The 23911-nt window shown below is 45.9% G+C and overlaps 1 protein-coding gene across 1 annotated transcript in view; it reads right to left on the bottom strand.

The window, feature by feature from the left end:
- Positions 1-17113: 17113 nt before the first annotated feature.
- The window catches only part of LOC123492028 (succinate--CoA ligase [GDP-forming] subunit beta, mitochondrial-like), a 147929-nt gene continuing 141131 nt past the window's right edge, over positions 17114-23911 (bottom strand). Inside the window, exon 11 of the mRNA XM_045223669.1 lies at positions 17114-18011. Within this exon, the coding sequence (XP_045079604.1) occupies positions 17896-18011 (116 nt within the window). The 3' untranslated portion in view covers positions 17114-17895. The remainder of the gene's footprint in view (positions 18012-23911) is intronic.

Below are 23911 nucleotides of genomic sequence, written 5' to 3'. Positions count from 1 at the left end.
AGCATGTACAACATTTACAGACTACCTTTAGTACTGCAAAGGAAATTGATGTCCTTAAATCATATACGGTTACATCTATCACTACTGTAGTGGTAGATCAGTTGAATGTAAACATGCCCCAGGCATCGTCATATCCAGACTTGCCAGGGTTTGGAGGCACATTGGGGCTAATGAAGCTGTGTAGTAGGCTACTGTTAGACATCCAATCAACACTTTCTCCAGATAAGTTCACACTTTTTCAACAAACAATCAGCAGACAAACCTCTATACATACAAACAAGCATATTTCCATCCTCAAACACCCTCCCCGCCCGCCAACCAGAAACACATTCACGTGAACAAACAAACACACTAATACTTCCACACGCACACATACACCCCCACACTCTCCCACACACCTTATCATCACATTAACTCGGGTACACACAGGAAAACAAGTAAACCCACATGCAACCTGATTACCTTGCCCGCTTGCATCAAAAAGTGTTAAGTAGCAGGGGAGATCTCCACAGAATCCAGGATGCCAAACTTCATCACCTTGTTGTGTGAGTGTGTGTGCTTCATCGCTTCTGTACCGCTTCTGCAGCCTTCATCTCCTCATTACCGCCATGCTTTAGCACATCGACAAAATCACAGGTGACAGGCCACTTTTCCTTGGCACTCCGCACACACTCTCCTCAGATGGCACGCTGCAGTCAAGCACGTTTGACGGCAATAGCACTTGACATGCACAGGCTTCATATATTCACCCTGAGTTTGAGGAAGGAGACGGAAAAAGAGACTGCACAACCCTCTGGTTATAGCTATTAACTCCCAAAGTCACCTTCAACCTCACCACATGCACACACGCGCACTCTCACACTCTCGCACACACACACACACAAAACCGAGACATGTAGACAACACAATGTTATTTTGTGTTTCTTTCTCACTTTCTAAAGAGTAGTGAGCAAACTGGTTAGAATGGTCTACCAACTGTGTGCATCAATGTTTTTATCTAGGCCTATAAAGCCTTTATAACAAACCAGTTTAAAGAAAATGAATGCAGCATATTTCAGAAATATCTGCATTGCTTTGTCATCAATACATCTATTGTTTTAACCTCTCAGGATTTCATGTCCCCTTTTCTTCTTTCTGGGCGTAAACTCGGAGGAGTGCATTGTGGGACTGTGGAATGTGTGAGCATGTCACAAGCACACCTGCTGAGAACTCCACCAGGAAGCTCCAGAGCCTAATTATCAGGCAATTTGAAACAGCATTATGTTGCTTGTGCTTCTGTTTTAATTAAAGAGGCGTTCAGAGGTCACACCAAATGAGCTTTTAATTAGTGTCAGTGTATCAGTAGATTCCTTCATTATTGAAGCCTTCTCTCCTGACACCACTTTGGAGATAATTGGATCAGAGACAGCTCACAAACACATACAAATCACTGTCAAAAGTTTGCTCCAGCGAAAGTTTATCAAACAAAGGAGAACTAACAAATATTTGAAAAGACGGCACGGCTGAATGGCAGGGTGTATTTAGTTCACCCCTCTTTCGCTCTCTCTTTTAATTAATAAAGGGCGATTAACTACTCACTGACAATGAGAGAGAGATAGGGAATGAACAGCTGGCTGTAAAGGGGTACAGTAGCGCGCGCGAGAGAGAGAGAGAAATAGGGAAAAGGTAATAAAGGGAAAGAGGTCATTATTGAGTTTCAAATACTTCATGGCAGTTGGTCCAATATAGGAGTTAATTTCTTTTTTTTCCTTTTTTTATATCTATGGTAGAAAATAGTGCAAGAACTCCAAATCTGTTGCCCTCGCAGGAAACATTACCTTATTTAGTTGAGGTCAAGATGGATTTGGTGATCCTGAACGCATCAGATCCTTGACCAACAGAAAATGTTCCTCACTAAAAACAATGAATGAGGTTAGATAGGAATACCATAGAAAAAGAAAGAGGAAAGTGTGTCCTACCAAAACTTTAAAAAATCTTCAGCGCTAAATTGCTTGAAGGTAATTTTAATCGATTTTAAAGTCCTTCAATTACAGACACACTGGCAACAATTACAGGAGAGGGAAATAGATTTTTCTGCCTGTCTGTGAGCCGAGGCCAAATGTTAAGACTTGAACAACAACCATGGACAAACAGAATATCAACAGTCTCAGAGACCTTCTCCCCCTGACATTTTGATTCAGACTCATAGTTGCTTTTTGCCATAAAACCTGTCAGAGTATATTTTTATGGTTTGATTTAGAAGTTGTAAAAATAAAGAGAGTCGCACACTCTGCTCAAAAAAATTAAGGGAACACTTAAACAACACAATGTAACTCCAAGTCAATCACACTTCTGTGAAATCAAACTGTCCACTTAGGAAGCAACACGGATTGACAATAAATGTCACATGCTGTTGTGCAAATGGAATAGACAACAGGTGGAAATTATAGGCAATTAGCAAGACACCCCCAATAAAGGACTGGTTTTGCAGGTGGTGACCACAGACCACTTCTCAGTTCCTATGCTTCCTGGCTGATGTTTTGGTCACTTTTGAATGCTGGCGGTGCTTTCACTCTAGTGGTAGCATCAGACGGAGTCTACAACCCACACAAGTGGCTCAGGTAGTGCAGCTCATCCAGGATGGCACATCAATGCGAGCTGTGGCAAGAAGGTTTGCTGTGTCTGTCAGCGTAGTGTCCAGAGCATGGAGGCGCTACCAGGAGACAGGCCAGTACATCAGGAGACGTGGAGGAGGCCGTAGGAGGGCAACAACCCAGCAGCAGGACTGCTACCTCCGCCTTTGTGCAAGGAGGAGCACTGCCAGAGCCCTGCAAAATGACCTCCAGCAGGCCACAAATGTGCATGTGTCTGCTCAAACGGTCAGAAACAGACTCCATGAGGGTGGTATGAGGGCCCGACGTCCACAGGTGGGGGTTGTGCTTACAGCCCAACACCGTGCAGGACGTTTGGCATTTGCCAGAGAACACCAAGATTGGCAAATTCGCCACTGGCGCCCCTGTGCTCTTCACAGATGAAAGCAGGTTCACACTGAGCACGTGACAGACGTGACAGAGTCTGGAGACGCCGTGGAGAACGTTCTGCTGCCTGCAACATCCTCCAGCATGACCGGTTTGGCGGTGGGTCAGTCATGGTGTGGGGTGGCATTTCTTTGGGGGCTGCACAGCCCTCCATGTGCTCGCCAGAGGTAGCCTGACTGCCATTAGGTACCGAGATGAGATCCTCAGACCCCTTGTGAGACCATATGCTGGTGCGGTTGGCCCTGGGTTCCTCCTAATGCAAGACAATGCTAGACCTCATGTGGCTGGAGTGTGTCAGCAGTTCCTGCAAGAGGAAGGCATTGATGCTATGGACTGGCCCGCCCGTTCCCCAGACCTGAATCCAATTGAGCACATCTGGGACATCATGTCTCGCTCCATCCACCAACGCCACGTTGCACCACAGACTGTCCAGGAGTTGGCGGATGCTTTAGTCCAGGTCTGGGAGGAGATCCCTCAGGAGACCATCCGCCACCTCATCAGGAGCATGCCCAGGCATTGTAGGGAGGTCATACAGGCACGTGGAGGCCACACACACTACTGAGCCTCATTTTGACTTGTTTTAAGGACATTACATCAAAGTTGGATCAGCCTGTAGTGTGGTTTTCCACTTTAATTTTGAGGGTGACTCCAAATCCAGACCTCCATGGGTTGATACATTTTATTTCCATTGATAATTTTTGTGTGATTTTGTTGTCAGCACATTCAACTATGTAAAGAAAAAAGTATTTAATAAGATTATTTCATTCATTCAGATCTAGGATGTGTTATTTTAGTGTTCCCTTTATTTTTTTGAGCAGTGTATATAAACTCCCAGTAATTTATTGGATAAAACACCAATGTTTCGGCATCACTGTACCTTCTTCAGGGTAATGTCATGAATGCTAGAACCAGGTTATGTAGACAAACAGTGCAATTAGTGCAACCAATGACAATAGTGAGGGGTGTGTCATAACTGATTTAGAAGTTGAACAGTTAAAGGTGCGGGTGAGAGAAAGAGGGTATTTTCAGTGTGCTAGTGTTGTAATGAGAAAATAGCCATAGGAATTCAAGGACACTGTCCTGCTTTGAGGGCCTCGTGGATAGTAAGGTACAGCTTTGCTGCGGAAAATGCTCAATAACAACCTCCCATCCCCCCACACACACAGTCCTCCTAGCCTCCTATCCTCATCTGTCCACTGCCTTGGCAGCCAAACAAGCCATCTGAAACGCTTACATATTGGACAACCAATATCCCTGAAAGGCAAAGTACAATAGCTGTATGCAATTTACAATGCTATTTGTTTTTTAAGAACTAATATATTAGTAGTTCTTGCCAACAAATTACTCAATAAATAACCAATACTTCCTGCAAGGCCGACTTGACCTTATGGTCTAAAGCCGAAGAGACAAAATAATGTTTTTTCAAGAGCGCTAGTTCTCAGTTTAGAGTTAAACACAAAAGGCAGCTTCATAAAGTGGCAATTACCGTTTTGACATCAATTCTGAGACATAATAAAAAATCATGCAAACCTTTCAGAAATCAAAATCGACAATTACAGGGATAAATAAAGGGAGTCAAAGAGTGAGGAATGTACTCCTGGTATAATAATTCAGTTTTTTTAAAGAATAAGCAAGTGATGGAGATCTCTTTCTAAACTGTGTGTCTGTGGTGTTAGCCTGCTCTCTGTTTCAGAAGGTATTAGCCAAGTTAAGAGCTGGAGGTAAATGATCTAATCCACTGGGTGACCTCCAATGGTTCTCTCCTCATCTATATTTATATGACAGCGCTGCACTAATTTTGGCGAGTAAATCAGCGTACACATTTTTCTCTGACCTCTACCTCGCTTCTGAATTAAACAATATCAACGTCAAAGCCCACTTTAACAAGCCTTAAATTCCACAGTCCAATCCATCAGCCGGGTTATTTCTGACACACCGTAGAAAGAGCATGAAATAAGGCAATTATTGAACCATCCAGCCCATTTACACGGCTACCATAGGCCACCACCATAGAGATCTGGGGAAGAAGCTGGACTTGTTCAGAACACGACACTGCAATGGGAAAGCCAAACAAGGTGATACCTAACCACATATGACTTGTAGCAACTTACTGATACCCATTTCAGACAGAAGATGTGGTATGTTAGCTGTAAAAAATATAAGACAATGCTTATATGCTCTTCAAACAGCCCCTTAATTCCCAATTATTTACAGGTATAACCCTTTTAGGGCTCAAGACACACCAATAACGTTGCTGGCCAAGAGTGCTTAGCACCTCTAAACAGTGCTGGACGTAATTTGCGAACCTGACTGCACACTGATTTTCCATGTAGAATCGCGTGAAAATGTCTGCAGTCCGCCGTCTACAGCGAGCCTTTATACATATCAGTGGGTAACTGGCAAATTGGGAGGGGTGGGGGGTGTTGTTAAACCATTGGGGCTGTTTGCAGTTCAAATTAGAGAGAGGTTAAACAATGGAAGTGTTAATGAATTGACCTGCAAGAAAGCAGAGAACCATTCACACAGACCCGATACCTGTATTTTGGTTACAGGGTCTATAAAAATGCAAAATGTAGGTGGCTTTTACTTTCCATGTTTTTTTTCTCCCCCTACCCCTTTCATATATACAAAAAAGCTAATATAAAAATGCAGACATTACCGTTAGTGGGATTTTGGTCTGATGAAAGGGATATTAGTTACTGTATCCAATTTCTTTCTAAGCTAGTAGCCTCGTCAGCGGGACAGAACATAATTAGTATAATAGCAGCCAAATTCATAGGCCTATGCTACAAATTAAACACAATTTTTAACACATCTGGTTAGTAGGCTATATAATCAGTTCAATGTCAATAACTTAGCTTATAATTTAAATTTGATCACAAACTGTTTATATTTTTTTCGTTGATTGGGGAAAAACAGCTTGCAATCAAGAGAAAATGTCGCTCTCAAAACGTCTCAAAAGAAAGGTGGATAATGAAAATAGAAGTTTCAGGGAAGAATGGACAGAGAAATTGGCATTCTTACCATATTTCTCCAATATCATACCAGAGTGTCTTGTTTGCAACGAAACGGTTGCTGTTTGCAAATAATTAAATCTTAGACGTCCTTATGAATCTAAGAATGGCACTTTCAATACTTACCTTTCCACCCAGACAGAGGCTTGACCGACACAGAAAAATGTAAGCTTCAACTGCTGGCTACTCGTCCTTCGCTTAACCCAATAACAGAAGTGCTTCCCAAAAGCTGCCTGGGTTTAAACATCTTCTCTTTTCAGAAAGTGAAAAGCTCAATTAATAGTGACAGAATAGCGAAGTCAATTTTTTGTCTCCTCCAATACTGAAGGCTGCAGCTCAGCTTCAGAATGTCAGAGACTAACCAATATATCCCCACAGGCCAATGCATCGGAGTCACGTCTTTTGCGGGCATTTTAAAGCTTGTTTATAGCATAAGTTAAGCATTGTTATAGAACGCTATATATAATCTGGATACTTTTTTTTTATTTCAAAACCTAACAATAGGTACAGTGGGGGAAAAAAGTACTTAGTCAGCCACCAATTGTGCAAGTTCTCCCACTTAAAAAGATGAGAGAGGCCTGTAATTTTCATCATAGGTACACGTCAACTATGACAGACAAATTGAGAAAAGAAAATCCAGAAAATCACACCTACAAATAAGCAAGATTTCTGGCTCTCACAGACCTGTAACTTCTTCTTTAAGAGGCTCCTCTGTCCTCCACTCGTTACCTGTATTAATGGCACCTGTTTGAACTTGTTATCAGTATAAAAGACACCTGTCCACAACCTCAAACAGTCACACTCCAAACTCCACTATGGCCAAGTCCAAAGAGCTGTCAAAGGACACCAGAAACAACATTTTTGACCTGCACCAGGCTGGGAAGACTGAATCTGCATTAGGTAAGCAGCTTGGTTTGAAGAAATCAACTGTGGGAGCAATTATTAGGAAATGGAAGACATACAAGACCACTGATAATCTCCCTCGATCTGGAGCTCCACGCAAGATCTCACCCCGTGGGGTCAAAATGATCACAAGAACGGTGAGCAAAAATCCCAGAACCACACGGGGGGACCTAGTGAATGACCTGCAGAGAGCTGGGACCAAAGTAACAAAGCCTACCATCAGTAACACACTACGCCGCCAGGGACTCAAATCCTGCAGTGCCAGACGTGTCCCCCTGCTTAAGCCAGTACATGTCCAGGCCCGTCTGAAGTTTGCTAGAGAGCATTTGGATGATCCAGAAGAGGATTGGGAGAATGTCATATGGTCAGATGAAACCAAAATAGAACTTTTGAAAAACTCAACTCGTCGTGTTTGGAGGACAAAGAATGCTGAGTTGCATCCAAAGAACACCATACCTACTGTGAAGCATGGGGGTGGAAACATCATGCTTTGGGGCTGTTTTTCTGAAAGGGACCAGGACGACTGATCCGTGTAAAGGAAATAATGAATGGGGCCATGTATCGTGAGATTTTGAGTGAAAACCTCCTTCCATCAGCAAGGGCATTGAAGATGATGTGACGATCCCGGCTGTCTGAGTCGGGTCCTGTCTGGTGACTAGTGTTCCTGCTCGTATTCTCCAGTTTCCCGAGGGTTCGGGAACGCTCCGGGGAGCGCTCTGGTTTTCCGCACCTGCATCCCATCAGCAATCTGCACACCTGGTCCTGATCATCACCCTTCTTAGGCTCTGGCCCAACATCCAGTTCCTGCCGGATCGTTAGCCATGAACAGTATGTTGTCAGCGTATCAGTCTCTGAGCCAGTAGTATTAGTTTTGTTGTTTTGCACCTTTTGACTTGCTGTGTACTGACCTCCGTTTTGTTCTGTCTGCAGTCTCTCACCCGGAACCTTCACCCAACCTCTGCCTGATGGTCGGCGGCTGCCGAGCCAGTACCGGACCAACCACCGCACCCTCAACAACCCATCCACGCCACCCGCTCTGTTCCCTGGATTATTCAGCTTCACTCGGACTCTAACAATAAACACTCACCTTTGTCTCACGTACCGTGTCCTGGTCTGCTTCTGGGTTCTGGCTTAGTTAACCGTGACAGAACGATCCGGCCAGTAATGAACCCAGCGGACCTGGACTCTGTTCGCCATGCTATTACCCAGCAGGAGAAGATGTTGGGCCATCATAGCACGGTACTACAGGAGATCGCGTTGTCAGTTCGGAACCTTTCTACCGGTCTGACGGAGGTCCAGAACCAACGCAAGTGTCCGGTGGAGGATCCACTACCGGTTTCACCCATCTCGCCTGCCGCTTCTGAAGCTGTGTCCATCCGTGAGCCCAAGGTTCCGACGCCGGATAAGTATGAGGGAGAGCTGGGAAGATGCCGTTCCTTCCTTATGCAGTGTGGACTAGTGTTCGATCTACAGCCCTACTCTTATGCCACAGACAAGGCTAGGATAGCCTTTGTGATTGAGTTGCTGCGTGGTCGAGCGCTGGAGTGGGCTTCAGCCGTTTGGGAACGACAGGATCCCTGCATGGCTTCATACCAGGGGTTCACGGCCGAGATGAGGAAGCTCTTCGACCATTCCGTCCGAGGGAGGGACGCAGCTAGGCGCCTGTTTTCGCTTCGCCAAGGAACTCGCAGCGTGGCCGACTTCGTGATCGAGTTCAAGACGTTGGCTGTGGAGAGTGGGTGGAACGAGGAGTCTCTGCAAGCGGCCTTTTACCAGGGTCTGTCGGAGCAGCTCAAGGATGAGTTGATCTCCTATCCGGAGCCTAGTGACCTGGACAGCTTGGTAGCTTTGTCTATTCGGGTGGATAATCGAGTCCGAGAGCGAAGGAGGGAGAAGCAATGGGTTCCGTCCAACCGATCAGCTTCTCAGGATCCAGTCGGGTCGTCAAACTGCGCGGCTCGCTAAAGTTGGGAGGACTTTTAGCGAGCCAGTTTCGACCTCTCAATACCTCTGTCAGACCCCGTTTCCCGGCTACCCTTATGAACAGGAATCAGAGCTTAGCGATTAACGCTTTTATCGATTCAGGTGCCGATGGAAGCTTTCTAGATGCCGAAGTTGGTGGAACAGCTGGGGCTTTCCAAGGAGCAATTGCCGGAAGCCATTGAAGCTACCACTCTGAACGGCAGTAGTCTGGCACGTATCACGATGAGGACTGAACCGGGTTAAGATGCGGTTGTCGGGGAATCATTCTGAGATGATTTCATTCTTCATTCTGCCGTCTTCCCATGTTCCTCTGGTCCTTGGATACCCCTGGCTGAAGGAACACAATCCCACGTTCGATTGGGTGACGGGCAAGGTAACGAGTTGGAGCCTGGATTGTCATGCTAACTGTCTCAAGACTGCCTGCCCCCATTCGGTTCCCAGTCAGGTGATTGAGGCTAAACCCCCAGATTTGTCCCTGGTTCCCCGAGACATATCACGATTTGGGGGAAGTTTTCAGTAAGCAGAAGGCTCTGTCACTCCCTCCCCACCGACCATATGATTGTGCCATCAACCTGGTCCCTGGAGCTGTCTACCCCAAGGGAAGGTTATACAGTATCTCCCGATCTGAACGTGAGGCGTTGGAGACCTACATCAAGGAGTCCCTAGCTGCTGGTCTCGTTCGTCCCTCGTCATCACCCCTGGGGGCAGGATTCTTCTTTGTGGGTAAGAAGGATGGCTCTCTTCGACCGTGTATTGATTATCGGGGGGTTGAATGACATCACGGTCAAGAACAAGTATCCCCTGCCCTTGATGAGTTCTGCCTTCGACTCCTTACAGGGTGCTACGGTGTTCACCAAGCTAGACCTACGCAATGCGTATCACCTGGTCCGGATCAGAGAGGGGGACGAGTGGTTGACGGGTTTCAATACACCGATGGGTCACTTCGGTATCAGGTGATGCCGTTTGGACTGACCAATGCTCCAGCGGTATTCCAGAGTATGGTGAACGACGTCCTGAGAGATATGATCGGTCTCTTTGTGTTTGTTTACCTGGATGACATTCTGATCTTCTCGAAGGAACCTTCCGACCACGTCCAGCATGTCCGGCAGGTTCTGCAGCGATTGTTGGAGAATCGCCTGTTTGTGAAGGCCGAGAAGTGCGAGTTTCACGCCCACACGACATCCTTTCTCGGGTACATCATCTCCAGGGGAGAGATTAGGATGGACCAGGAGAAGGTTAGAGCGGTTCTGGAATGGGCCCAGCCCGGTACGAGATTGCAGCTCCAGAGATTTTTGGGGTTTTGCGAATTTCTACCGCAGATTCATCCGGGATTACAGCCGTGTGGCCGCTCCGTTAACTGCCTTGACTTCCAGCATCAGGACCTTCAAGTGGAATCCGGAGGCGGATCGAAGCGTTTCTGGATTTGAAGAGGCGATTCACCAACGCACCGATTCTCTCTCAACCGGACACGGCCCGTCAGTTCGTCGTTGAAGTGGACGCGTCTGATGTGGGAGTTGGCGCCATCCTGTCGCAGCGATGCTCCACGGACAGTAAACTCCATCCCTGCGCCTACTACTCGTCGCCTTTCGCCTGCGGAGAGGAATTACGATGTGGGTAACCGGGAGCTTCTCGCGGTGAAACTTGCCTTGGAGGAGTGGCGCCACTGGTTGGAGGGGGCGGAGCAACCGTTTATTGTCTGGACGGACCACAAGAATCTTGCTTACGTGCAATCGGCTAAACGTCTCAACTCCCGTCAGGCCAGGTGGGCGTTGTTTTCGGACGATTCAAGTTTGCCCTGGCGTTCCGACCTGGATCTAAGAACGGCAAGGCGGACGCCTTGTCCCGGATGTTCTCCAAGACGGAGGAGAGTGGGTCCAAGACCGAGACAATCCTCCCCCGGAACTGCGTCGTGGGAGCAGTTATGTGGAAGATTGAGGAGGAGGTGCTGGCGGCCCTTCGGACTCAGCCCGGTCCCGGTAACGGTCCACCCGGTCGGTTGTTTGTGCCTGAGTCGGTTCGTCCTGCTGTCCTCAAATGGTCCCACACCAGCAAGATGGCTTGTCACCCTGGCGTGGCTCGGACTATGGCGTTTCTTCGCAGACGCTTTTTGGTGGCTCTGCCATGGCCGAGGATACTCGGGGTTTTGTTGCTGCCTGTCCAGTGTGTGCGCAGAATAAGAGTACCAATCGGCCCAGCTCTGGACTACTTCACCCCCTTCCTATTCCCCGCGACCATGGTCGCATCTGGCCCTGGACTTCGTCACGGGGTTGCCCGCTTCTGAGGGGAACACGGTCGTTCTGACTATCGTGGACAGATTCAGCAAGTTCGCCCACTTTGTGCCAATTGCCAAGCTTCCCTCTGCCTCGGAGACGTCCGAGATCCTGGTTAGGGAGGTTTTCAGGGTCCACGGTTTGCCCAGTGATATCGTTTCCGACCGTGGCCCTCAGTTTACCTCTGCTGTCTGGAAGTCCTTCTGTTTGGCCATTGGAGCTACGGTCAGTCTCACATCTGGTTTTCACCCCCAATCCAATGGTCAGGCGGAGAGAGCCAACCAGAAGATGGAATCAACGCTACGCTGTCTGGTCTCTTCCAACCCCACCTCCTGGGTCTCTCAGTTGCCTTGGGTTGAGTATGCCCACAATACTCTTCCTACATCTGCCACTGGGATGTCTCCCTTCCAGTGCCTGTATGGCTACCAACCTCCCCTGTTTCCTTCTCAGGAGAAGGAGCTCTCAGTGCCTTCTGTTCAGGCCCATATTCGGCGTTGCCACCGGACCTGGCATCGGGCCAGAAAGGCACTCCTTAGAGTTTCGGACCGGTATCAGCTCCAGGCGAATCGTCGCCGGATTCCCGCTCCCACCTATACCATCGGAGATAGGGTTTGGTTGGCCACACGGGATCTTCCGTTACGGACTGAGTCTAGGAAGTTGTTACCGAAGTTCATTGGTCCGTTTGTGGTGGAGAAGGTGATCAATCCAGTGGCAGTTCGACTCAAACTACCGAGGACGCTCAGAGTCCATCCCACCTTTCATGTCTCCTGCCTCAAGCCTGTCTTCCTCAGTCCTCTGTTGCCTCCTCCGCCTCCTCCTCCTCCTCCTCGGATGATCGGAGGTGGTCCTGCCTACACGGTGCGTCGCATCATGGATTCCAGACGGCGGGGCCGGGGTTTCCAGTATCTCGTGGACTGGGAGGGGTATGGCCCTGAAGAGAGGAGTTGGATTCGCGGCGACAGGTCCTAGACGCAGACCTCATCAGTGACTTCTACCGCCTCCATCCTGGCGCTCCGGGAAGTCCGCCCGGTGGCGTTCGCCGGAGGGGGGTACTGTGACGATCCCGGCTGTCTGAGTCGGGTCCTGTCTGGTGACTAGTGTTCCTGCTCGTATTCTCCAGTTTCCCGAGGGTTCGGGAACGCTCCGGGGAGCGCTCTGGTTTTCCGCACCTGCATCCCATCAGCAATCTGCACACCTGGTCCTGATCATCACCCTTCTTAGGCTCTGGCCCAACATCCAGTTCCTGCCGGATCGTTAGCCATGAACAGTATGTTGTCAGCGTATCAGTCTCTGAGCCAGTAGTATTAGTTTTGTTGTTTTGCACCTTTTGACTTGCTGTGTACTGACCTCCGTTTTGTTCTGTCTGCAGTCTCTCACCCGGAACCTTCACCCAACCTCTGCCTGATGGTCGGCGGCTGCCGAGCCAGTACCGGACCAACCACCGCACCCTCAACAACCCATCCACGCCACCCGCTCTGTTCCCTGGATTATTCAGCTTCACTCGGACTCTAACAATAAACACTCACCTTTGTCTCACGTACCGTGTCCTGGTCTGCTTCTGGGTTCTGGCTTAGTTAACCGTGACAGGCTGGGTCTTTCAGCATGACAATGATCCCAAACACACCGCCCGGGCAACGAAGGAGTGAGAAGCATTTCAAGGTCCTGGAGTGGCCTAGCCAGTCTCCAGATCTCAACCCCATAGAAAATCTTTGGAGGGAGTTGAAAGTCCGTGTTGCCCAGCGACAGCCCCAAAACATCACTGCTTTAGAGGAGATCTGCATGGAGGAATGGGCCAAAATACCAGCAACAGTGTGTGAAAACCTTGTGAAGACTTACAGAAAATGTTTGACCTGTGTCATTGCCAACAAAGGGTATATAACAAAGTATTGAGAAACTTTTGTTATTGACCAAATACTTATTTTCCACCATAATTTGCAAATAAATTCATTAAAAATCCTACAATGTGATTTTATGGATTTTTTTTCCTAATTTTGTCAGTCACAGTTGACGTGTACCTATGATGAAAATTACATGCCTCTCTCACTTTTTAAGTGGGAGAACTTGCACAATTGGTGGCTGACTAAATACTTTTTTCCCCCACTGAATCATTTTTTGCCCTTGTCTTTAACAAAGGGTATGACATACCCTCAGTCAATTCGACCACTGGTTTTAACCGAACACACCAAGCCCTTCACAGACACTGAGGTAATTAAGTAATGCATGGAGACAGTATTGGAGGATTTGGCTATGCCGACAAATCTATGGATAGCATAATTGCGTCTGTCAAACAGGTAGGCCTACCGCATATTTTTTTTTTATAGGAAGAAATAGGCTCCAACAAAGCCCTGTTGTAGTTTGTGAAGTTTGTTTGATTATGCCGAGGCCGCGCCAAAGCTGTCTGCCCGCTTGCCTTTTTAGTTGACTTTCTCCTGTAATCTCGCTCTTCATTAACTGACGTTAATGATTTAAAAAGTGTCTGTCTCATGACATTGTAATACATTTGGTCTCCAGTGTACGGGCTACAGAAAAACCACATAGGCTACTACTCTTTCTACTGTAGGCTACATGATTGATGTTAGATTAATTTGACAGAGCGTTGGTGGAGCACCGCAGTGCTGCATCTCTCCAACAGCACCCTGGAGAGGTGCGCTGGGCATGGACAAGCTACTTATTTTGCGCCCCTGCCTGTTAAAGTGGGCACTGCTTATCATGGGGCGGCAACCGAAAATAGCCCTTATGGCACTGCGTGAGAGAAGTTATCATTGCTTTTGGGCAGAATAATGGTGAGGTGTTATGTGTTGTTGGAGGTGCGTCTTGGTCAGTTTAGCTGGGAAAATGCCGCCCTAGTCAATCTGCCGCTCTAGGAGGCTGCCTAATCCTGCCTAATGGGTGTGTGAGAGAAAGTAAGCGAGAGTGTGAGAATATGTATGTGCATTTATGCATAAGTCTTGTGGGAGGGCATTTTATTCAATGCTTCTCTGTCTACAGTACGTGTGTTGGTGTAACTCACATGGAGGTGGCAGTTGATCTGGTGGGTGTGGGTGTACTATTCGATCTTGTGACAGATAATCCATCAGAGACAGTCTGTCTGAGAGGGATAGATTTAATCTCTCTCCCTCACTTTCTTAACAGCTCACTCCACTCCGGCCCATGAAGGACAGTCACTCCTCTCCTCCTGGGACACATACATGGAGATTTATTAGAAGAGCTTTGGACTAAATGTACAGTGGGGAGAACAAGTATTTGAAACACTGCCGATTTTGCAGGTTTTCCTACTTACAAAGCATGTAGAGGTCTGTAATTTTTATCATAGGTACACTTCAACTGTGAGAGATGGAATCTAAAACAAAAATCCAGCAAATCACATTGTATGATTTTTAAGTAATTAATTTGCATTTTATTGCATGACATAAGTATTTGATCACCTACCAACCAGTAAGAATTCCGGCTCTCACAGACATGTTAGTTTTTACATTTACATTACATTTTAGTCATTTAGCAGACGCTCTTATCCAGAGCGACTTACATTATCTTAAAAAAAAAAAAAATTATACTGGCCCCCCGTGGGAATTGAACCCACAACCCTGGCGTTGCAAACGCCATGCTCTACATCCCTGCCGGCCACTCCCTCCCCTACCCTGGACGACGCTGGGCCAATTGTGCGCCCCCCCATGGGTCTCCCGGTCGTGGCCGGCAACGACAGAGCCTGGATTCGAACCAGGATCTCTAGTGGCACAGCTAGCACTGCGATGCAGTGCCTTAGACCACTGCGCCACTCGGGAGACTTTAAGAAGCCCTCCTGTTCTCCACTCATTACCTGTATTAACTGCACCTGTTTGAACTCGTTACCTGTATAAAAGACACATGTCCACACACTCAATCAAACAGACTCCAACCTCTCCACAATGGCCAAGACAAGAGAGCTGTGTAAGGACATCAGGGATAAAATTGTAGACCTGCACAAGGCTGGGATGGGCTACAGGACAATAGGCAAGCAGCTTGGTGAGAAGGCAACAACTGTTGGCGCAATTATTAGAAAATGGAAGAAGTTCAAGATGACGGTCAATCACCCTCGGTATGGGGCTCCATGCAAGACCTCACCTCGTGGGGCATCAATGATCATGAGGAAGGTGAGGGATCAGCCCAGAACTACACGGCAGGACCTGGTCAATGACCTGAAGAGAGCTGGGACCACAGTCTCAAAGAAAACTATTAGTAACACACTACGCCGTCATGGATTAAAATCATGCAGCGCATGCAAGGTCCCCCTGCTCAAGCCAGCGCATGTCCAGGCCCGTCTGAAGTTTGCCAATGACCATCTGGATGATCCAGAGGAGGAATAGGAGAAGGTCATGTGGTCTGAAGAGACAAAAATATAGCCTTTTGGTCTAAACTCCACTCGCCATGTTTGGAGGAAGAAGGAGGATGAGTGACCCCAAGAACATCATCCCAACCGTGAAGCATGGAGGTGGAAACATCATTCTTTGGGGATGCTTTTCTGCAAAGGGGACAGGACGACTACACCGTATTAAAGGTAGGATGGATGGGGCCATGTATCGCGAGATCTTGGCCAACAACCTCCTTCCCTCAGTAAGAGCATTGAAGATGGGTCGTGGCTGGGTCTTCCAGCATGACAACGACCAACACAGCAAGAGTGGCTCCTGAAGCATCTCAAGGTCCTGGAGTGGCCTAGCCAGTCTCCAGACCTGAACCCAATAGAATCTTTGGAGGGCTGAAAGTCCGTATTGCCCAGCGACAGCCCCGGAAACCTGAAGGATCTGGAGAAGGTCTGTATGGAGGAGTGGGCCAAAATCCCTGCTGCAGTGTGTGCAAACCTGGTCAAGACCTACAGGAAACGTATGATCTCTGTAATTGCAAACAAAGGTTTCTGTACCAAATATTAAGTTCTGCTTTTCTGATGTATCAAATACTTATGTCATGCAATAAAATGCAAATTCATTACTTTAAAATCATACAATGTGATTTTCTGGATTTTTGTTTTAGATTCCGTCTCTCACATTTGAAGTGTACCTATGATAAAAAATTACAGACCTCTACATGATTTGTAAGTAGGAAAACCTGCAAAATCGGCAGTGTATCAAATACTTGTCCTCCCCACTGTATGTACTAACACATTTATTAAAAGCTTTGGATCTGAAATGTATCCAGTCAGGTTCAGTCTTCACCAAGGTTAGACACAAAAATAGATGTATATGACAACTATGTAGGAAACTAAAACCAGATTAGCCACACATACACACAGCATATAATGAATTTACACAGACACAATTCATGAAATAGTCACCTTTATTAAGATCTCAAATTATTCATACAGTACAGCTGGCCTAATCTCAACTGGTCGACATACATTAATGTTTATAAAAAGCAAATTACAATGACGTTTCATTTAAATAATATCTCTAACACGTTGGTCATGTGACAGTGTTGGCTGGTTGGCCTCATGAAGTAGGCACAGATGACTGATCAAAAGGTATATCCACTGAGTATACAAAACATTAAGAACACCTGCTATTTCCATGACAGCCTGACCAGGTGAATCCAGGTGAAAGCTATGATCCCTTACTGATGTCACTTGTTAAATCCACTTCAATCTGTGTAGACGAAGGGGAGGAGACAGGATAAAGGAGGATTTTCAGACCTTGAGATAATTGAGACATGGACTGTGTATGTGTGCCATTCAGAGGGTGAATGGGCAAGACAAAATATTTTAGTGCCTTTGAACGGGGTATGGTAGTAGGTTTGTGTCAAGATCTGCGAGGCTGCTGGGTTTTTCACACTCAATAGTTTCCCATGTGTATCAAGAATGGTCCACCACCCAAAGGACTTCCAGCCAACTTGACACAACTGTTGGAAGCATTGGACTCTACATGGGCCAGCATCCATGTGGAATGCTTTCGACGGGGGGGATTCCTAATGTTTTTTATACTCAGTGTAGATCAAAGTAGCACTTTAAAATCATACTTTGAATGACAAAATTAACAGCACAATAACATTTATAGAAGTTGTTTCAAACATAATACTCATCATGTATGAGATTTAGAGTGACCCTTGTGTTGCGATTTCACATACTAAGGAGCTCTGATTAAGGCATCAATAACCTGGACTTCAACCAAGGCAAACCCGTGAGGTCACCTACTACAACACAAAGATAACACAAAACAAAACAACATACATCAAACCCTGCTCTCTAATACTCCAGGTGTATCACGTTAGCTACACACCACCGAGCATTTCCTGAATAAGGTGATATTTTTCTAATGATTTCACAGTGATGGTAATGGCATATGAAAATCCAGTCTGGAACCTGTCATTTAGTTTATTAAGTCCATGTCATTCATTTTGTGTTATATGGTTTGATAAAACAATAATACCATTTTATGCTTGATTCTATGAAAAGGTAACCATATTGCTAGAGAAACACAGTTACATTTCTCAGCCTATCAAAATGGAATGCACAATTAAGGAGTCAGGAGTCAAGTCATTTCCAATATAAATATTGCAGTTATTCATGATAAGACAGGAAGGTGAAAGGTGGGATAGGGCTGAAGGGTTAGTGTACATGCCCTGTGCTGTGGAACAGGACAGGGGGTTCAGAGCCAGCATGGTTGGTTTGGGTGGAGTGAGGGGGGGGGAACAGGGTGCTCAGAACGAAAGGGCTGGTCAGGGTTATGGAAGGCTTGAGGGCCTCTACTTCTTGGCAATGGCGGCCACAGCTTTCTTGGCAGCGTCTTCCAGGTCATTGGCGGCTACAATGGGCAGTCCACTCTCTGACAGGATCCTCTTGGCCTCCTGCACATTGGTCCCTAGAACACACACAGTTAGTGAATAGCCGATGACATAGAAATATGCATCTCACTCAGCTACACCCAACTGACTAAAAATACACCGAACACAGGAGAAATTAACTTAACCCAATGACAGATGCACCAAGAGAAGGATGAATGGCATACTTTATTGGTAAAATAAAACACTGTCTGTGAAGGAGTGTGAAAGCCAGTGGTCTTGAAAAGGGCAGAGGGAGTGTACTGTCTTCCATTGGCTGCAGTGGAGGTCAGAGGAGGCAGGCAGGCAGCTGGTGGGGTCTCAGCTGATCTGATCATGCCCCAGTGGAGCTCTAACCATGCAGACACACCCTGAGTCACTATAACCCTGAGGCCTACACTGGTTAACCAACAAAGCAATGATAGAGAGACAGAGAGAGAGCGAGAGAGCGCTTACGTACACACTGGTCTCTGCTCTCCCTTCGAAAAAACAGAAGAGAAAAAAACACTAGAAAAAGCCAAATAACAGAAAGAGGCCAGCTGTTTGTGTGGTGTTCACTGATTCAGTGATTTCACAGGTGAGAACAGTACTACAGGGAGGAGGGAATTTACATAACGCAGGTGTTCCACATTACTACAGTGTGCCTGTGTGTCCACGCATCAGCCTGGCTCTCCTGGCTGGTGTGTAATTAAGATTGCATGATGTGTGAAATCTCAGGAGATTGGCTGTCTAATCAATAGCAGCAGGAATTATATTACCGCTGCCTCTTAACTCCTAATATTTCATCAGTTTTGTCCAGTGAGATAATAAGTCATTCTAAACACATTTCTTGAGTTCTGCACAAAACAATCAATTGTGTGACCTAATTAGAGGGGAAGGCCATGGGAAGACACACAGCAAATAGGGTATCCAAAGTAATTTTCTAACCAAATAGCATAGCATATTATCCTCCGTCCTTTGTTATATCTTTATCTCAAAGGGCACTGCTTTCACTTATCAACTTCATTTGGATTGACAAATCACAGAGATCATATTTCTGTGGAGCACATGGAGAGAGCAGATAGCATAGCAGTTAAGAGCGTTGGGCCAGTAATCGAAAGTTTGCTGGTTTGAATCTCCGAGCCTACTAGGTGACACATCTGTCGATGTGCCCTTGAGCTTGCTCCTGTAAGTCACTCTGGATAAGAGCGTCTGCTAAATGACTAAAATGTCAAATGCTACGTTATCAGCTGGTTAACAAATACAATCTGAGACAACAAACATTCCTTTGAATCTTTATATGGGTCTTCACACTGTGCTGCTATACAATTGGGTTCTATACAGATTTTTTTGTTGTTGACATAAATACTGTATAAGGAATATACTTGCTGGCTCTGTCTGGAATCCTAGAACTGTAATTTCTAGATCCAACACCAACAGACACTTTCTAAGAATCTCACCATACATAGGATTCAACAAACACACAGCTGGCCAAAAAACACACATTGCGTGTGTGTTTCAGTGCCTCTGTGTGACTGCGGAGGGTGTGTGTGGAAAGAGTGCAGTTCCGGAGTGAGCAGCAGGGAGCAGTGTCTGTCTGTCTGCCTGCCTGCCTCTGTCTACAGCAGCAGTCCAGCCTACTGATCTTGTTCAGGTGGTGTGGTTTCACCTACAGCCACTAGGTGCTGCCAGAGACCTACTCACAGTCTGGCCTAGAGGAAACACCAGCAGAGACCTGTCCCTTTAAGAAGATACACATTATATACAATTTCAGTAATCTTTCAGCAGGAAGGAACATTCACAATGTTACAGATATAAATATCATACAGAATGGACAGAATGGAATGAGTTGTACTATGTGGAATAAAGAACTGTTAGCTCTACGCAACACATAATTGCAGTGTACTGAATGACCATACATGGTCAATGCATCCTCCCAAATACAGTACAAATGGTGTGTTAATGCAGTCTGTGTGATGTGATGACTGGCCCTGTCCAGTACCTTCAGCTAGGATGTCTGGGGTCTCAGCCTCCCTCCTGTGGCTGTAGAAGCGGGATCTAAACAGGGCACTGGGACAGAGTAGGAGCTACACTGGTACCAAGAGCACCATGAGACCCAGCCCAAGCCAGCCCTGCTTGAGTTTCCATCTGATTATGATAATTATCCTAAATCAGGCTGTAGCAGGGGCCTATTGTACCCTGGAGGACTGTCCTGCTGAGGGGACTACACCGCCACAGCCACATTCTGGGACCTGGAGGAGAGAGGGTGGAACCCATGCTCTCTTTCTCTCACTCTACAATTCAAATTACTCAGAGGCTATAGTTCCTTCCCTAAGTATGCATGTTTGAGTGTCTGAGAGAGTGTGTGTTATAGCGATAAAGGGAGAGAAGAGAGTGAGAGTTTATGTTTGCGGTAGTGCGCATATGATAGGCATGCTGGCGTGTCTGAGTGTGTGTGGTCTGTACTTTTTTATTTTATTTTATTTTTTAAAGTAATTTAGCAGACACTCTTATCCAGAGAGACTTACAGTTAGTGAGTGCATACATTTTTATTTTTTCATACATGGCAGCAGTAGCTCTATTTAAACTATAACGATTTTGTCAGGACTGACGGAGCCATTTCGACCTCTGCAGGACCACTAGTCCATTTCTTAATTACATTGGGAAACGGCTATATCCCCCCAATTTCCCTTTAAGGAGAGACTGGCTTCCATGCCCAGACAGGCAACAACGGAATGGCTGTCTAAATAAATAGCACTGGAATGGCCTGAAGGGAATAATCACTTTTTCACTAGACCTTGTGGTGAGTTTAAGGGGACTTTTATTCACACACATAGACTCATGTATACACACAAACACATGACATAAAAATGCACACGCACACTGAGGTCAGAGTCTCAGGGAGTACGCAGTAGTTCCTCATCGAGCACCTTACATTTAGTGTGTGTGTGTTTGTGTGTATATACACAGCGCATTCGGAAAGTATTCAGACCCCTTCACTTTTTCCACATTTTGTTAGGTTACAGCTTTATTCTAAAATGGATTACATTTTTCCAGGCTGTCATGTGCCTTTTACGGAGGAGTTGCTTCCGTCTGGCCACTCCACCATAAAGGCCTGATTGGTGGAGTACTGCAGAGATGGTTGTCCTTCTGGAAGGTTCTCCCATCTCCACAGAGGAACTCTGGAGCTCTGTCAGAGTGACCATCGGTTCTTGGTCACCTCCCTGACCAAGGCTCTTCTCCCTTGATTGCTCAGTTTGACCGGGCGGCCAGCTCTAGGAAGAGTCTTAGTGGTTCCAAACTTCTCCATTTATGAATGATGGCGGCCACTGTGTTCTTGGGGACCTTCAACGCTGCAGACATGTTTTGGTACCCTTCCCAGATCTGTGCCTCGACACAATCCTGTCTTGGAGCTCTACGGACAATTCCTTCGACCTCATGGCTTGGTTTTTGCTCTGACATGCACTGTCAACTGTGGGACCTTACATAGACCGGTGTGTGCCTTTCCAAATCATGTCTAATCAATTGAATTGACCACATGTGGACTCCAATGAAGTTGTAGAAACATCTCAAGGATGATCATTGGAAACAGGATGCATCTGAGCTCAATTTCAAGTCTCATAGCAAGGTGCCTGAATACTTATGTAAAAACTGTTTTCGCTTTGTCATTATTGGGTATTGTGTGTGGATTGATTAGGGAAAAACTAATTGTATCCACTTTAGAATAAGGCAGTAACGTAAGAAAATGTGGGAAAAAGTCAAGGGGTCTGAATACTTTCCGAATGCACTGTATATCAGGTATTGCTACCTGAATTGGTGAGCCTGACAACCAGGTAATCAGCAGTGTCCATCAATAAACTAATGACCAATTAATGAAAGCCTGTCCATTCATACAATATTAACCACTGGCGTCAACCTTCTAACTCCACACCTTGTGGCACTCAGCCCTCAATAGAGAATTCAGAAAACAGCCAACCCCCACCTGGCAAATGGAGGTAGGCAGAGAAAAGGCTTGCCAATTAAAAGTGGTGGAGTTAATCTTTGCTGATCCTGTTGAAGAGCTGCCTGCCATTATGGCAGCTAGCTTAGTTGATTGATTCTAACCAATCCCTCTCTCTGATGCCCCTGCTGTAATGACCACAGCTAAACCAAGGATTAAACACCACCAGGGCTCTGTTTCAACCCAATGGTCATCATGACCTTCTGAGCCAGTCCCCAATTTGAGAGCCAGGGACCGTTTGTTGCATGTTTGTGAAAAGTGAAACCGCCAATTAATGTTCTATTTTTGTGTCTTCCAGGAAAACATATTGGCAGAGTGAACACAAACACACATAACACATGTATGTGTGTGTGGTCAAAGCAGTATCGACCACACGGAATGCCGCTTCCTCCATTTAGGGATTTCAACCCCATCTATGGATTTTAAAGGGGAACTGCCTCCTAGAACCAACTTATCTGGTTATAACGGCCTATGTGGCATTGATATGAGACAGAAACATAATTCTAGTATCAAAATTGACTACAAAGTGTAAATAGGATAATGTTGGTCATAAAGTCAGTCTAGTCCAATACTAGATTTGGAAGTGAGTGCGTCACAACATGTATGGATGGGTTGGGTATGGATCACTTTTGCCAGTGATGTTCAATTGTCCAGAGACATCAAGGTGTTGTCCACCCCCAACTGCCATGTGTTGTGGACATGTTGTCAAGTCTGCAACGCACGCACACTTGCTCGGCATTGGAGTGAAAATGAGCTTCCATAAAGTTGGTGCAAACTTCTAAAACATTCAACAATATTGTGCAAGATGGCAAGGAATGGATTACATACAACAAATGTAACAAACATACAACATGATAGCTGTGACTTGTGTGTGGTGAATAGCTAGCTATGATACTGTAATGTAACTAGCTAAATACATAGCCTCTCCCTAATGTGTAAAATGACGTAATGTCATAGAAAGGAAGGTTTGCATAGCTAATGTTGCACCTGACGATAAGGTTTGATAGGATGTAACGTTATCCAGCTTGCTATCAATAATGTTTCAACTCAAACTGGCTAGGTAAGAAGATCCATGCTAGCTAATGTTAGCTATGCAAATTAGGTAGCTAGCTACTTTTATGAGAACAGGCATGTTGTTAGAGTTAGCACTTGCTCTCGATAACTCAGGCCCTGGGGGCATTCTGCCATTATTGTAATGGAACTGGGAGTCATGATCAAGGGCTAGGGTAGAGATAGCTAGCTAGCATTCGGGGGCTTCGTCTGCTACTAGTGCAACATGCCTGTTCTCATAAAAGTCTATTGTGTATTTTGTTGGACAAAACTAAATTAAGGATGGTCTAGTCTGAGTACCAGTCTTTTTAGCTAAAAAGCTACAAGTACGTGTCTGCAAGCATTCAGCAACAATGTTACACTGCTGGTTGCCTGAATCTAGTCTGTACTTAGTCAATTTATTAGTATAACTACTTCCAAACTAGATAAGTTATTTTTATTGCTATACGTTTATTGAGTGATGATATATTATTGCATTCACAGGCTACTTACAAAACCTGGTGGATTTGTTGTTTAGCAGTGTTGTGGGAACCCCCCTACTATATCAGGAGCAGAAGGCTGAGGCAGTACGTGGCCAGGCACCAGTCCCACTTCAGGTTGGTCACATTTGATCTGGTCATAGGTCAGAATACTATCACTTGTCTGTCCTGGAATTCACCTTACAATCATTGACAATGTAATCAGTGCTGTGTCTATCAACTTTACCTTGTTTTTATACAGATGGAGGACAGGAGAGATGGATTGTCATGGAATCCACTGACTAAAAGACAGGTTGATACAGATGTCTGAACTGGGAGAGACCTTGCACTCTGCATAACAATTATACAAAACATATCTATTACTTTTTATTATCTATTGTTATTATTGAATTGAATGGTGGGGGGACCCTGTGTATTCTTCAAACATGTCAGG

This window comes from Coregonus clupeaformis, chromosome 12, assembly GCF_020615455.1.
Source record: "Coregonus clupeaformis isolate EN_2021a chromosome 12, ASM2061545v1, whole genome shotgun sequence".
In the NCBI taxonomy this organism is placed as follows: Eukaryota; Metazoa; Chordata; class Actinopteri; order Salmoniformes; family Salmonidae; genus Coregonus; species Coregonus clupeaformis.
This window is presented reverse-complemented; position numbering and strand designations above follow the sequence as displayed.